Source organism: Epinephelus moara, chromosome 7 (assembly GCF_006386435.1).
Source record: "Epinephelus moara isolate mb chromosome 7, YSFRI_EMoa_1.0, whole genome shotgun sequence".
NCBI classification, from domain to species: Eukaryota; Metazoa; Chordata; class Actinopteri; order Perciformes; family Serranidae; genus Epinephelus; species Epinephelus moara.
Genome location: NC_065512.1, coordinates 30,619,583 through 30,635,445, shown reverse-complemented (window position 1 = coordinate 30,635,445; position 15,863 = coordinate 30,619,583). Strand labels below are relative to the sequence as shown.

The window sequence follows — 15,863 nt, the reverse complement described above, 5'->3', positions numbered from 1 at the left end:
TAATTATCCTGCCTTGATCTGTGGTCATTTTTTGGTTCAGACCAATTATTAATTTATGTCAGATGTAACCCAGGGTTAATGATGTGAACAGTTTTCTCATGTGTAGTTTATTTCATGCAGATGTGAGAAACACCAATACTATATCAATTTAAAGGAATGATTTTAATGTTGGCCTGTCACTATTTTTGACTATTTAATCAAGATTGATAAACCTGCTTTTGCAAACCAGCACTTTTATTTCTTGGAAATAATACACATTGTTCTTTTTCATTTACACAAAAGCGGATGTTGTACCACTTTACCACAAATACATCATAAAGACATCGTCATCTACTGAGAAGAAAAAAGACAGTAAGGAAGAAGACAGCAAGGAAAAAGACAGCAAGGAAATAGGCAGTAAGGAAGAAGACAGTAAGGAAAAAGACAGCAAGGAAATAGGCAGTAAAGAGGAAGCTAGTAAGGAAGAGGACAGTAAGGAAAAAGACAGCAAGGAAAAAGACAGTATAGAGGAAGATAGTAAGGAAGAGGACAGTAAGGAGGAAGACGGTAAGGAAGAGGACAGTCCCGAAGAAACCACCACTGGTCCTGCCTCTACATCACCTGGCACTATTACTGACATCACTGCCACACCTACTACCACAGACACTGGTGATACATCTCCACCAGTCACCACCAACAATTTTGACAGCCTTAAGTGTAGCATATCACCACAGAGGGGAACAATCCTTGATGCTTTCGATATAACTTGCAATACTGAAGTTCCTTGTTCTGACTGTCAGTATTGTTTTAAGACTGATGAAGGTAAGTAATCCAGGTCAGAAAACATTCTATGATAACTGAAAAAAACAGCTATCTCAAAATATCCCCTAGATTACTTTCATAGAAATCTGTCAAACTGATTTATTTTCTTTTTTGAAAATTGTCAGGTAAGCATCTGCGCTGCAGCAACAACAATGAAGTGAAGGCTGTCTTCCTCCCTCTTGGAGACAGCAGCTCCAGCTACAAGCTGAATATCAAAGCAACTGCAAACAATGGCAGCTTTGTAGCTAGCACCACTGTCACTGCAGAGGTTTGTAAAAAAACAAACAAACAAAAAAAACAACAACCCCACAATGATAGAAGAAACGGGGTTACTAACAGAACACATCCTATAGAAATGCTGTAAGCTTTCTTTATCTTGCAGTAAGAATATGTCTTTCTCCTCAGGTGCTGGATTACACAGCGGTATCTAGCTCCTCGGTAGATGATCTTAAGGCTTCAGTGGAGAATGCTTTGGTTCAGCTAAAGGAGCACGGTGTACTGTCAGGAGCAACTGTGGGACAAATCTTCAGTTCTGTGGCCAATAAACTGAATGCCCAATCTGATGAATCGAAACAAGCTGACAGGCAAAAGGTAAATGACCTCTCAGAGACATTGCCTTGGATTGCAAATATCTGGCATCAGTGCATCTTAGTAGGTTGCATAGATCCATTTGAGAATATTCAAGTTCCCTGATTTGCATTTGGGTGCTGGAAACAAGGTCCATGGTCCAAACTATCAAATGCTCTTGGAGGATATTTCTCAATCAGGAAGTTTGTGATAAGAGTGTACTGTAAAAACAAAACCACCATAATGCCAAAATACAGTTGGGCGTCATCGCAAGCACAACAGACCAAACCTAGCTGTGATCCTGGGTATCGTCATAGGTTCGACAGACTTATACCCTCCAACACACAGAGATCGGGAATGCCTTATGTCCACAAAGAAATACAGGCAACAGAGGGAGGAGGGCTCAAACACAGACAGTGAAGCAGACAGAGAAGTTCCTGGATTTACTGATTAAATGAAGGGACATGTACTTACTGGCAAGGGTGGAAAAGTCCAAAGAGAAGTAACAGAGTTCAAAGGTGCAGGTAGGCAGAAATTCTATCTCACACAGGCTCTGCCCTCTACTGGACTCTATGGGTAATACTCTCCTTCAATCACAAGCAGGCAGTTGCCCACTGAAATTTACATAAATGTAGTAGGTCTATCGGGATGTGCCTACCTGAATACGTGCAGCCTGTGCTAGTAGAACAAGAGTTACACTAATGTAACCTTCGATTAAGGTTAGGTTCAGGTACGGGTTACAGGGTTCAAGATTCAGGTACTGTACAGGGGGCTCAAAGGCAAGGCATAATGCAACACTGAGAATGTTTACATGATCATTAGTATTTTGAGGAGCCCTGACCTGGTGTAGATCTTATTTGGGATATGATATTTGATGGTCATGAGAAACCTGATTGTGTGCATACCTTGTAAACAATGTTCAGAAACCTGGCTAAGGTGCCTACATGCTACAGTATCCCGAGGGCTTTACCACAAAGGAAGTCAAACAGAGTCAGGCTTTTTTTTTGCCTTAGCTGGCTCAACAAACTGTAAAACCTCAGTCTGAAATAACGTCTACCACAAAAGTCGTTATCAACCTGCTCTGTTAACCCCAGCTCTCTACCTCCTGCTCTGAGTGCATTCCCATAAGACAAGTCAAATCATGCGTGTTTGACTCTCAAAACTGAAACAATAAAAAGCAATACCGTTGCTTCAATTAAGGCAGGAGAGAAATGCTGGCAGAAAACTGTGTGAATTCAGAAGTTATTATTATTATTATTATTATTATTATTATCATCATTATAACATGACAACTGCACATTCTACAGCTCATAAACTTTAAATATGATGCGGCAGATTTAAACATCATGTTCAAGAACTTAATTGACGTATCCTGACATTGCCCTGTAATGAAGGATATATGGAAATCAATTAAGTTTTTTGGGCAAATCAAAGTGAAATGAATTTTATTGACTGAATATTTTCTGTGATGAATACCAATAGACTGATCAATTTTCTAATCACTATTCTAGTATTAGCTGTAATATAGAAGCAGCATAAAACAGACTTCAGTACATCAAGATCAAGGCTTCAAACACAATTCAAGGTGGTAACATTATGATATGATTTGAGGAAATTATACTGCATGTCATATGCAAGTAAACACATAATGATTAATTATTTAAAGAATTATTAATGTATAATGCTACCTGCAATTTTTTGGAAGGCTTCTTTTCATGCAAGCATGGGTAAATGAATAAGAGAACATTAAAAACACACTCGGTAGTTCAGTAAAAACACAAACAACCTTGTCAATAAAAAGACGCATTTTTGTTCAGATTTTCTGCATCACTTGTATACAGTAGGTTCACATGGCAAAAAAAGCCACATGATATAGTCAGGGCTACTGTAATTGCATGGTTTCATTTGGTGGCATTTCTGTAAATGTAACATAATTTACAATGGCGATCTAGCTAGGTTGAAAGAGAGCTATCTTCATAGAATGAAAAACTCAAGGAAAGACAGTCCAGGGCAACAGGGATCAAGGCCGTGTAGAGACTGTAAATGATAGCCATTTTATGCTCATAAAAGGCTGACGTGGGGCTGCCTGTAACAATTAAAGTCAATTTTCACATGAAAACCCATTTGGAAACCCATTTCCAACTAAAAACTGCCTGACTAATCTCACTTTGAATTACACCTATCTGGTTTTTATCAGATTACCACATAATATAGCCAGGTTTCTCAAAACCATGACAATAAGGGCTTATCTAGGTTTCTGAAATCAGGGTATGATGCTCACATAAACAACCAGGATATTCCAAAAATACTGACAACTGACTGGGGTAAAGGAGCTGATAAAAGTACTGACAGTGCTGATGAGGGGAAGTGGAAACAATGGCTGGAACTGAGCTGAGCAATGCAAACCCCATGACAAGCAGTGCAACCACTTATGCTGTTGAGTATTAATAAAGTAATGTATTACTTTTCAATGGGTAATGGATTAGCCTACAATTTCAATTAACTTGCCCAACAGTGATTGTAAAGGCATGTATGATAGGTTACTGTGTCTGCCCCCCTTGAGGTGTGTGGCAGACACCCCTCTTCAAGACTCAAATAAGTAGAATTCCATGAACCTAAGTACAACCTACAGAGACAGCCTGTCTTTACATGGAAGACTTTTTTTTATCTTCATTTGGTTAAAGATATTGTACAACTAAATACTACACTAATAACAAAATGTCATGGTTTTATCTGTTGAAGCTTCGTGAGAAGATGCTGGACATAATGAATAACATAGTAAAAGCAGCTCCCATCAACACTCCAGATGAAGTTCAAGCAACCACCAGAGGACTTACTGCTGTTGTCCAGAAAGGCACTGAACTCAGCACCTCTGCTCAGGTACTGTCCAGTGAATCACACTTTGTGGGAAGGAGGAAAAACTCTGTCAAGTGCCGTTTTAACCATGGTTTATTGCTTTTTGACAATGAATAGCCATTGGAAGGACAAGGTTAGCTCAGTCTTGTAAGTTGTATGTGTATATGAGGCAGGGTATTAAGAGGTGAGATATCAGGAGAGTGTTATGATGTCCTTGATTATACAAAATGTTACTTCTAACATAAAATCTTACAAAAGTGTCTGTAATTTTGAGCCTTGATTCCCACACTACAGGAAGAGGCTTCGTTATTGTTTGCAGCCCTCAGCTCATCCCTCCTCCACATGAACATTACCAATAGCGAAGAAAATATCAATGAAATACACACTGCAGCCAGCACCATTGTGGAAGGAATAAGCAATATCCTGCACTATTCTTCAAGTGTGAGTTGTTTAACCTTATGTCCAGTGCTGATGGTGTTTTTTCTCTAACCCTTTATAACAGAACAACTCTCTCTTGACATGAATGCTTTGTGTTATCTTTTGCAGAGGAATGTCTCTGATGCCCTTCTCCTTGCCCTGAGCAATACACAGAGTGCACTGTTAGCATTTAAAGATGTGCACCAGAGGCCAACTATCATCCAACAAGCTCATATTGGTGTGTTTGTTCATAGGTAAGTCCTTTAGCACGGTTGTCATATACAGTGGATAGACTTATTTCAATAGTACAGTTTTTTTGTAAGTACTATTAATTGCTTTGTGGTGGAGAGTTAGATGAGAAGGTAGCACTCTCATGTCTCTGTGGTAAATATAAGTCTATAGCCAGCAGCAGGTTACTGTAGCTTAGCATAACGACTGACAACAAGGGGACACAGCTAACATTGTTCTATCTGAAGGTAGCCAAAGCTCCCACCCAGCTCCTCTAACACACTGCAACTAGATAAGCTGTTACTAAGCGAGCTGTGTGGGTGCTCTTTCTCTTTGAAGAGAGCCAGGCTACCAGTTCTCCCCAGTTTCAAGTCTTAATGCTCAGATAAGCTAACCATTTGTAACATCTGTAGCTGTAGGCTGTATTTACTGGACAGATATGAAGATGGCTAAGATGGGGATTATACAAGTATTTCCCTGTGCTGAGAGATTTCTAAATGATGTAAGAAATATGGGTTGCTTTGGGTTCAAACGTCGGTTATCAGTTTGTTACTGCCTTTACCAAAAAAATGTAGAGTGCGACAAAGTGCCTATATGAATGACGTGCACTTAAAATGTAGAGTAATACCTCTGGCCTGCACATCTTTTTAAATCATTTGGGTCTGTGCTGAAAACATGTAGGGGTAAGATCCCCAAAGACTGAACAGTAGTCCTAAGAACACAAGCAATCTAAAACAGAAAACAAAAAACACAACTGACTATTAACTAACCAACCAACCAACCAACCAACTAACTAACTAACTAACTAACTTATATGAGTCTCTTTACGTTTTTTCCCTCAGAGTGACACCTGGAAGTTTGCACACAGAGTCTATAAATATTCCCAACAGTTCCAGCCCATCATTTTCTCTCCCAAAACTACCCCCTGATGTGTTACCTTCAGATGAACCAGTGGATATAAGGGTGAGTCAGAAATGCTGATGTGTTTACCCGTATTCGTGTCAATTGTTGATTTTCAGAGTCAGCACTTTAAAATGATGCATCAATTTTCTCTGGTATATTAATGCATTAATTTGTCATGTGCTTGTGGTTCATTGGTTAGTGCATTTACTTTGCTACAGATATTTTTTTATTAACTCTCAACATTACTGTTGTCTTTGTCCTCAGGACACCTTCCCTACAAATACAGAGGATGGTGTGCATGTTATATCCCACGTTTTTCTCAATTTTCTGAAGCGTCTGACCTGCTAACGGGGCTTAAACCTACTTTGCACTCTAAACATATTTACAGATGCTGAGCGTAGACAAAAACCCATTTTCCTGGAATGAGAGAGGAAACATCAGCGGCCAAATAGGTGCTCTATCCCTCACAACAACTGATGGCTCCGATATCCCTGTGGAGAACTTGAGTGAGGATGTCAAGGTCAGTGCAGCAAGTGGGGATTGTTTTACACTGTGCTCTCCTGTTGAGAGCATGTTGACTGTGGGGACAGGTCTGTACCTCCTTTTAACAAAAACAGACTTCAGATTGAACAATCAACTCAAGCGGCTTGTATGGAGTACTCTATGAAATAAAAAGGTCAGACAATGTACAGTGTACAGTACATAAGTAAGTATTTCATTAGCAGTAGCATGAACGGAGCACTTAACCTGGGGTTAGAGATGCTTGTGGCTGCAAAGACCACTGGGATAAGCTGAAGTAGATTCATAAGAGAACAGTCAATATATCAGTTAGGCTAGGTTAGGACTGCCTATTTCATTAAAAACAGACTCATTGCCCCCCCAGCCACGAGGAGAGCACTCAGGTTAAAGAGGATTAGAGGAGTTGGCAGTGCATAACACGCCTGCCTTTAATGCATGAACAGAGATTCTTACTCATCCCACTTTGTATCCAGCGACCCCAGGTGTGCTGCATGCTCTCAGCTTTGAAATGTCTCAGTGAATTTTAAGGCCTCAACCTTCATTCACAAGATTAGTGTCTCAGCTGTTTACTGTTTGGGAGTCATGAGTCATTAAATTCACATGAGCAAGACCATTTGAGAACACTTCAAAGTGTGAACAGTAGAAGACAAACAGAAAGTCTATTTGTTTGTTCATGTTAGCAGTGCGGCTATTTTGTAATACTTTTACTATTAACACACATTCAAATACAAAATTTTAACTTTAAATGTTGTTTATATCATATATAATAAACTACACTACACTGTTTTCCCTTCTCCAGCTTTCAACAGAACACCAAACACAATGAAAAGACTGTAAATTACCAAACCCATACAGCCATTTATATCTTATACACTATTCTAACTAATGGGACAGATGAGAAAATAGAACAATATTGTAAATGATGACCATGGAGAGCACACTCTGTTAATTGCACCACCTGCTTGTTAAAATGTTTTATTAGATTACAATCTGCAGATGGTACAGAGAATCATTTTATATTTGTATGCAGAGTTTGTTATTTGGATGTATTTCTAGCACTTTGCCTGGTCCGCAGATTCTGTTGCCGAGACTTGTTGGAGAGCAGGTGAACACCTCGGTTTTGGACCTGGGAAACTATAGCACAACCACCATAGACATTCCTGTAGCTGACAATACATTGGTGTTAAAGGTGCAGTAAGATGTTCTTATCTCCACTTCTGAGACGTGTAATCAGCACCTTAGAAAACTAATTTCACATCAGTTTTGGTTTACTTTGACACATTTATTACATTGGCTGTATTACTAGCAAAACACTCCCCATTCTTATTTCCAGGGTGTCAAATGCCAATACTTTGTCATGCCCTCAGTGTCTGACATTGATGCCAAAGGCACCCTTTAGCATGTGGGCTAACTCCAATTTAAACCCATTTGCGGCAGTATTTGAGGCTCAGAGCAACTGACTTAGTATAAAGAGCAAGAAATACTGCTTAGGGCAGGAGGAAAGGGGGGTGCGTGGGTCAAACAAAACCAGACTTTCATCCAGGAAGCTGTTTGTGTCTTGTGTGAAACCACAAATACTGTTTTGACATAATATTATGCAACTTACGTACAATTGTCTTGCACTTGCATCACTGATAAAAATAGGCACTCACATGACGTATTACCATCATGTTACATATAACCTAGTTTCTATACAGACTCTACATTGCCCTTGCAAACGAAGAGGCCATTAACCGTCAGATGACGGGGAAGGCGAAGAACGGGCCAACTCACTTGCCGAAGGACTGACTAGCTGCGGCTTCCCTCCCACGTCACTGTTTACGTCACACGCTGAGCTACACGTTTTGTTACTTGCTCATGCCCCCCATTGCCCCGGAAAAAGGCACATTCTGTATAAACAAAAGTAGGTAGGCGGCATTTTTCCACACTCCCTGATTTTGTTTTTATACTGCCAATGCTGAAAAAAGACTGATTGGGCTTTCCTGCAAATGTGCACAATTCCTATCTACAAAGGGCTATAGATATGCTAAAGGATGCAGTGTGTATTGCTATAAAATGACAAGGGGTCTGACAAAGCATTGGTATTTAATGCCCTGGATTGAGAAATGGTTGCATGGCCACCACAATTGCCAACATCATAAATTCTTCTACTATTACTGATTTGATTGTTTGTTAATTGTGCCATTTTTTTTGGTATCGTGAGTCTAAAAATTGAGGAAAATCTGAAAATGCTGGGAAAAAAATCTGGAATATAATTGCTATTCTTCTGTGTTTAAATTAAGAACTTTCTGGACACATCAAGTTATGCACTGATCATTTTGTTGCAACTCTGTCAATATTTGTTTTGAAGATGGTGCCTTCAAATGATCCTTTACCCTTCAAACTGCTCCTGGGTTATATGGCCTACCCTACTGAAACCAATTATGTTGCAATGACAGAGATGCCTCATCAGGGAGCAACACCAGGTAACAAATCCCTTTGCTTCATGGTGGAGATGACATGTTTTTACTCTAATGCCTTTTAAATTTGATTTGATACTTATCTGAGTACTTGTGTGTGTGTCTTGTACAGAGGAGAGATACACTTGGCTGCTAGACCCTAAAGATTTAAAGGGAAACACTGGAATGCACTATCTTGTAGTGAGGCCCATTGTAGGCCCAGGTATAAAATCCATCAATGCCAGTTTAACAATGACCTCGATCACTACAGCATGCAAATTTTGGAATGAGTCAAAATTGGATTGGAGCAGTTATGGATGCAGGGTAAGTGCAGTAATTCAATCTGTCTGTCAAGTGTAACGTGTCTCTGAAACTTTAATGACAATAAATGTTTTTACTGTCTTCCAAGGTCGGTGTAGAGACCACACATTTAGTCACAGTGTGCCTCTGCAACCACCTCACCTTCTTCGGAAGCTCTTTCTTCGTCACTCCCAACCTTGTGGATCCATCACGCACTGCTGAGCTGTTTGCGACTTTTGCTGAGAATCCTGTGGTTGTCTGCTTTGTGGGGTCTCTCTTTGTGGCCTATCTCTTGGTGGTTGTGTGGGCACGAAGAAAAGACATTCAAGACATGGCCAAGGTACAGTATATCTTCAGTACCAGAGTATAATTTAAAAAAAAAATAAAGCAACATAAAATGTAACCCCACATACAAAAAGCATCTTAAAAGAAACATGCTTTATGTTTTTGGCTGGTCGGCAGGTCAAGGTGACTGTGCTGGAGGACAATGATCCCATGGATGAGTATCGCTACCTGTTGAGTGTCAGCACTGGGCACCGGGGAGGAGCCTCCACTTCCTCTCAGGTAAATATGATATTAGTGCATAGCAAATATTTAAAGTTAGATTTGGCAGGAGCCTGCAAAGAATTTGCACCGCAACAAGGATTCTGCTGATATCCTTTTAAGAAGCATTACATGGACATTACATTATAAGTAAAACAACAATACCTCGTAAGTAGGAGGTTAGGGTTAGGGATGAGTTAGTACACCTTTATCTGTATCTGTTTCTATTCAATCAACTAAATTGTCTGTATCGGGACTCGGTTCGATTGGGCGGGGAATGCCCAAAAATGTCACACCTTCATTTGGTTCGGTTCACTTTTACACTACACTTTTTAAAGCCTGTACAACATCACACAGTTACAACAGCTGCTCATCTGGGGGGCGGTACTGCCCGAAACAACCACTGACCAGGAAAAAAAAAGCATGAGGAAGAAAAAAAGTTTGGCTCATCGATTGCCAGGACTGAAAACAGAAATCCATTGTGGGTAGCCACAAGCAACTGCGATATATAGTCCTCTGACCATATCTCAGTAAGTGCCTGCACCTCCTCACTACTCCACGTCTGCCCACAAGACATTTTCAAACTTTTTCTCCCAGCCTGCACTGTTGGCTTTGTTTTTTTCCACCCCAAAATGCACTGTGCTCTACGTCACTTCCTCTCTTTGGTTCGCTGGATAGTCCATTTGCATTTCCCACTGTAAGCAAACCACACCAGGGTCCACTTGCAAGTGAACCGAGACCCCCAGTTTTCAAGCGGACCAGGGTTTGCTTGTTTGGTCCGCACCAGACTTCGAATGAGCGTTCACACCACTCCAAATGAACCACACTATTCGTGGAAGTGGACCAGGGTTCATTTAAAGTGGACCAAATAGCGCCAGTGTGAATGCGTCCTTATTTAAAGGTAGGGTGTGGAGGATTTTCCAGTTGCTGTTTGTAAACACACATTCAAATTTGGCCCCTCCTATCAGGCTCAACTCTCCCGGCTGTACGAAACCCGGAGGTACGGAAGAAGGCTTCACAGAAGAGGTTCAGGCAAGGCTCGCGCTGGTGCACGCTCGGACACGCTCGGGCATGGCACCTGCACTCTCTCATTGGCTGGCGGTCCGAGCTCACAAAAACATCAAAATACAGTTAAAGGGCAGGAGCTCTGCAAACAGAGTCACCACCATACATGAGTAGAAGCCCATAGGTGATGATTAAGCAGGATTTCATTTGTATATGTCTATATTTTGTTTTGTTTGAAAATCCTCCAGATCCTACCTTTATTTAAGCCTGGGGGCACGATCAATCTGAAAACGGAGTGCACCATTTTGCTACAGTTTCTCTTTGCTCTCAATTGCTCCAGTAGATCTTTACTTGTTATATGCACAATTTTTGTTTTCATTTCACACTTGCTTTAGCAATGCAAATGTTTCCCACATTAATAAAGCCCCTTTAAATCAGAAGTTAAGAAAATTCTAAACAGAACAATTGCAAGATTGAGCTTCAGATCATTTTTGATCACAAGAATAAGAGATTGAAAACAGCTACCCTCATGAGGATTTTCCTTCATCACGTACAGGTATTGGCACTATTATTGCAGATGAAACATGTACTTATATAAAGTACAGTATCTACACAGGATACTTGTTTCATCTGAGTATTTTGCTCAGCCCTAGCTATGGTGGTGGAGGGAGCTTTGTGTTATTAGCTACAAAGCTGTGAATGAACCAGTGATTGTGAAGCATAAACCAAACAGCTAATGGCAATACAAGTGCAGGGTCAGATCTCTGCCTGAATAGTTTTAAATGGAGGACAGACGGCTACTCATCAAGTGATTTCATTGCTCTTAGTTCCACCTTTTAACCACAAGCCGACTACTTCTGCTTCGACTATCAATTTGTGTTTGGTTTATGTCTGTAGTGGCACAGATAATGGAGACCACAGTGGAACATTTAACAGCAGAGTGAAAAAGAGTGAATATTGGAGTTTTGTAAGATGGTCAAAAAGAGGACTCCTAGATTTTGTTTTCAACTCAGTTGGTTATTTTTACAGGTGGGGAGCTTTTATCTGTGAACCTTTTAGAAGTGTTTTTACCAGCAAATCATTCGAGCTTTCTTGTTCCTTATTCAGTCTTCCAATAATCAATATTTTTTTTAAGTCTAAACCAAAATTTAAAAGACTTACTTTGGTGAGTGTGTATTTGACTTTTCCTGAGAGAATATGTTGAATGTCACTGAATCAATTCTAAGAAAAAGTTCTCCAACAATGTGTTACAGTGGATTGTTTTGACATTGTCATAATTACACTGATCGGCCAAATGAAAGGCAGATATAATATTCATAATATTCATTTCATTTATACATCACACAGTCTCTTGAACTTTGCTGATGAAGTTTCATACGACTTTTAATTAAATTGCACTAAATAGCCAAAAGTGTGTGCCCCCTTTTTATGTGGATGTCCAGTAAATGTTAATAAATGTAGTAGATTGAAGCAATAAATTCCTCAGTGCATGCTATATTGACAAGGAAAGCTGAGTTTGCAGCTGCAAGGTCTGTTGTTCTTCCTGTTGCTGCTGCTCCAACTAGCTACGTTTCCAACAGTGGTGTCTCAAAATATGAGTGCAGAGGCTGTTATGGATGAGGATGCATTTTACAGTGCCTTTTGCACTGCTGGCACGGCTCCATGAGCAGGGAAACTGGGCTTTCTTGGTCAGTATAGCATGCACTGAGGGATTTATTGCTTCAGTGGACTACATTTACCATCAGCACTAATTGGACATAGGCATAAAAGGTGGGGAATGTTCCCTTTACGGCTTGTTGTTGTTTATTGGTCAAAGTGGAGGTTGTATACTTGTAAGTTTTTTGTTTTGGACTTTTCAGTTTTAAAATACAGACAACTGAACTATCTTAGGTGACAATCACTCTGCTGGGTGCAGAGGGAAACAGTGAACCACATCATCTGACAGATCCAAAGAAACGTGTGTTTGAGAGAGGAGCAGTGGATGTGTTCCTGCTAGCTACACCCTTCTCCCTGGGAGATCTGCAGGGCATCAGACTGTGGCATGACAACTCAGGGAGCCATCCCTCCTGGTAGGTAAATGTGTCAGAGCCACTCAGAAAAGTATCTTCAAAGTGTAATTTTCAACTCCATTAGAAGCTATTGCAATATAACATAAGCCATAGCATTTCCTCTGATGTAGTTGATATGACTTAGAACATTGAACATAATGTGAGTACAATATGTTTAGGCTCACAATTATCCATAATTACTGTTTCTTTCTTTTATCCTTTCTTCTTTTTTTTTTTTGGTAAGAGAACACAGTCATCAAATACAATTAAGTTGTCACTTTAGTGCTCTGAACAAAACATTTTGACACCTTGAGGTCTGTTTAGAAAACAAAACAAAACTGAGTTTTTGACCTAAAAAAAACCCAAAACAAAACATTTTTACCTTTTTGCTTTCTCTGTGTTTTTTCCAGGTATGTAGGCAACATTGTGGTACAGGACCTACAGACGGAACAGAAATGGCATTTTCTATGCAACTCCTGGCTGGCGATAGACTTGGGCGATTGTTCCCTTGATAAAGTTTTTCCTGGTTCGACAGAGGTGGATTTGAAGAGGTTCAGGTAAGGTGAAACCATTCAGGTATGGGCAGCAAAATTATACACTCAAGGAAACTGCTGAAAGCCTAAAGGCTGAGTGTGAAACCCAAACAGAAATTTTTCATCTGAATGTGAATGATAGTGCAGATTAAATGCAAATGAAATGATTTTTGCTTGAATATTGTCAAGTTTACCACAAGCCTAGGTTTTGAGTTATGGCATATTCTAAAACCAGAGGGCAGAATGTAGCTGAGTTCCTATGCTCCAACACTTGTGCATTTTGTTTCATGACAGCAGAATCAAACAAGCCAAGAGATAAGTATGTATGGGTTTTTTTAAAATATGGTTTTTCACAGCAGTACAAGCAAAAAGCAATGGTTAACCCAAACTGTTGTGAGATGGTTTTTTATCACAATTATTACCATGGACAAAATCTATTAATGCATAGAAAATGAATGAGGCAGATATAACATAGAGGGATGTTTCTATTCATTCTGTGCCAGATAGTCAAAAGGCAATTTAAATATGTTACAGAAAAATGCAAAATTAATAGCACTGAGTGTGCCTGAATAAATCCCTGAATAGTTACTCTCAGCTATGTAGGCCACAGCACAGTATGTCCTTTTTTTTTTTGTTACTGTTTTATTTTTGCTCCCATTTTTCGATGTACTGCCAAATTAATGGAAAAGACATCGGATGCATCTTATGGTTGTGAAATGGACATTTAATTTATAGGCAACAGCTCTGGTGGACATTTCTGCAGTCAGCATACCAATGGCATGCTCCCTTAAAATCTGGGACATCTGTGGCATCGTGTTATCTGATGAAACTGCACATTTTAGAGTGGCCTTTTATTGCAACCATCCCAAGGCACGCCTGTGCTGTAATGATGTTGTGTTTAATCAGCATCTTGATATGCCACATCTGTCAGGTAGGTTGATTATCTTGGAAAATGAGAAGTGCTCATCAACACAAATTTTAACAAATTTGTGACAAAATTTGAGAAAAATTATGTCTATTGAGTGCATGAAAAAAGTCTTACATGTTTAGCTTAAACCTGTGAAAAATGGGAGCAAAACAAAAATGCTGTGTTTAAATTTCTGTTCATTATATTTCATATCTGGCTGTTTACAGATTTCTAATTCATTTGGATTAAACTTAATGCAAGATGAACTGAAATGAAATCAAAAATGGAAGAGCTACGCACAGAGAGCTCAGTCTGATTTCGAATTTGTCAAAATCCGGCGCTTGGGGAGTGACTTGCAGCATCAGAAACCAAGAAAAAAAGGCATCCTTTAACATCGGCATTACATGCGGCCAGTTGCTGTGATAGTTTAAAGGACCAGTGTGTAAAATGGGTTGAAATTAAACCATTGAAAACAGTGACATCAGTGGTCAAATTCTAGATTGCAGGGCTCACTCGCTCACCCCTCCCGTCGGGTAAATGACGGTGGCCTCGTAGGGACAAAAAGCCTTGCGCAGACACGAGTTTTTCAGGATTAGGTCTATCTAGCGACAAGGTGAATGTTTATTTAGAAATCTACATTATGTTACGATATTGTAATGAATCCCTCACGAGCAGGAGACCAGAGTAGCGTTCGGGAAAAAGGCCAGTTTATTTGAGCACTCCAAAAACTCCGGTAACACTCCAGGGGGTAAAAGACTCCGTCCCAAACTCTGACTCTTCTAGCGTAACACACACACTTAATACACACATACTCGTTTACAGTACCAAGCGGGTACCCCCTCCCCTCTCTGCTCCACCAATCTCCAGCCCGCACACTGACTGACAGCGTAGCCTGTAAACAGAGCTCAGCTGTTTATTTAGCCTAGCAATATCTCCGGACTATAGTAGCTGCAATGGACGACTTTGAACGCGATTTTGAAGAGTTTCTTGTAGCGGACACAGACCCAGAGCCATACCTGTTTGAGCCGGAGCATACAGATGAGGAACTCCATGTGTTTGATGCTGAGCGGGCGAGAAGAGAGGCTGAATGCACAGAATGGGATTCGGTGCTACTGCTACCATCGTTGGGGAGATATATCATCAGGAGGAAAAGCGCCGCAGAGAGTGCATCACAAGGAGTGAAGTTGCGTCTTCTTTTCCTCGCAGATGACGGTTCGGGTTCATTCTCTCCTGTTGCGTGGTAAGTGTGGTCCATTCGCAAACTTTATAACTAAAAAAACTTTTCACTACTCTCTATCGACGAACTACTAACACTCTCTGCTGTTTCCTCCTCCTTCTTCCTTCCTTCCGCTGTCTTCGTTGGTTCATTTATACACGCGAAACGCGTTCTCTGGCTGGCTGGATTGTCCGCTCGGGCTGCCTTACATACATGGCGGCGCAAGATGGCGACCTCTCTAAAGCAAGGCCCTTGCTATATATATAAAAGCATAATTATAAGGCTACGAAAACCAAACAAATTTTATTTTATAGCGATTATACAGTTATATAAACATATTAATGGGTAGAATATTCAGATTCAGATTCAGATTTGATAATAAACCATGCCAAATATTACACACTGGCCCTTTAAGGGTAGTGTCAGGAGGAAATGTGGCGGGCCAAAGACAAAAGTTAAGGCGGTGAAAGGCCAACTGGGGCAGGCGGGAGGAATGGTGGATGGGTACAACAAACACCAACTTTCACCTGAGAGAGCTGTATTCACGTCCTGTAAGATTCTAAAGCCAAACCCTGTCTTTTT

The 15,863-nt window shown here is 40.3% G+C and overlaps 1 protein-coding gene across 1 annotated transcript in view; it reads left to right on the top strand.

The window, feature by feature from the left end:
* The window catches only part of LOC126393055 (polycystic kidney disease protein 1-like 2), a 68,060-nt gene that overhangs the window by 28,375 nt on the left and 23,822 nt on the right, over nt 1–15,863 (top strand). Inside the window, 15 exon segments of the mRNA XM_050048896.1 lie at nt 283–801; nt 927–1,069; nt 1,207–1,392; nt 4,111–4,248; nt 4,519–4,665; nt 4,771–4,895; nt 5,712–5,832; nt 6,161–6,292; nt 7,367–7,480; nt 8,642–8,756; nt 8,863–9,053; nt 9,139–9,369; nt 9,492–9,593; nt 12,468–12,646; nt 13,036–13,182. Coding sequence (XP_049904853.1) covers nt 283–801; nt 927–1,069; nt 1,207–1,392; nt 4,111–4,248; nt 4,519–4,665; nt 4,771–4,895; nt 5,712–5,832; nt 6,161–6,292; nt 7,367–7,480; nt 8,642–8,756; nt 8,863–9,053; nt 9,139–9,369; nt 9,492–9,593; nt 12,468–12,646; nt 13,036–13,182 — 2,590 coding nt within the window.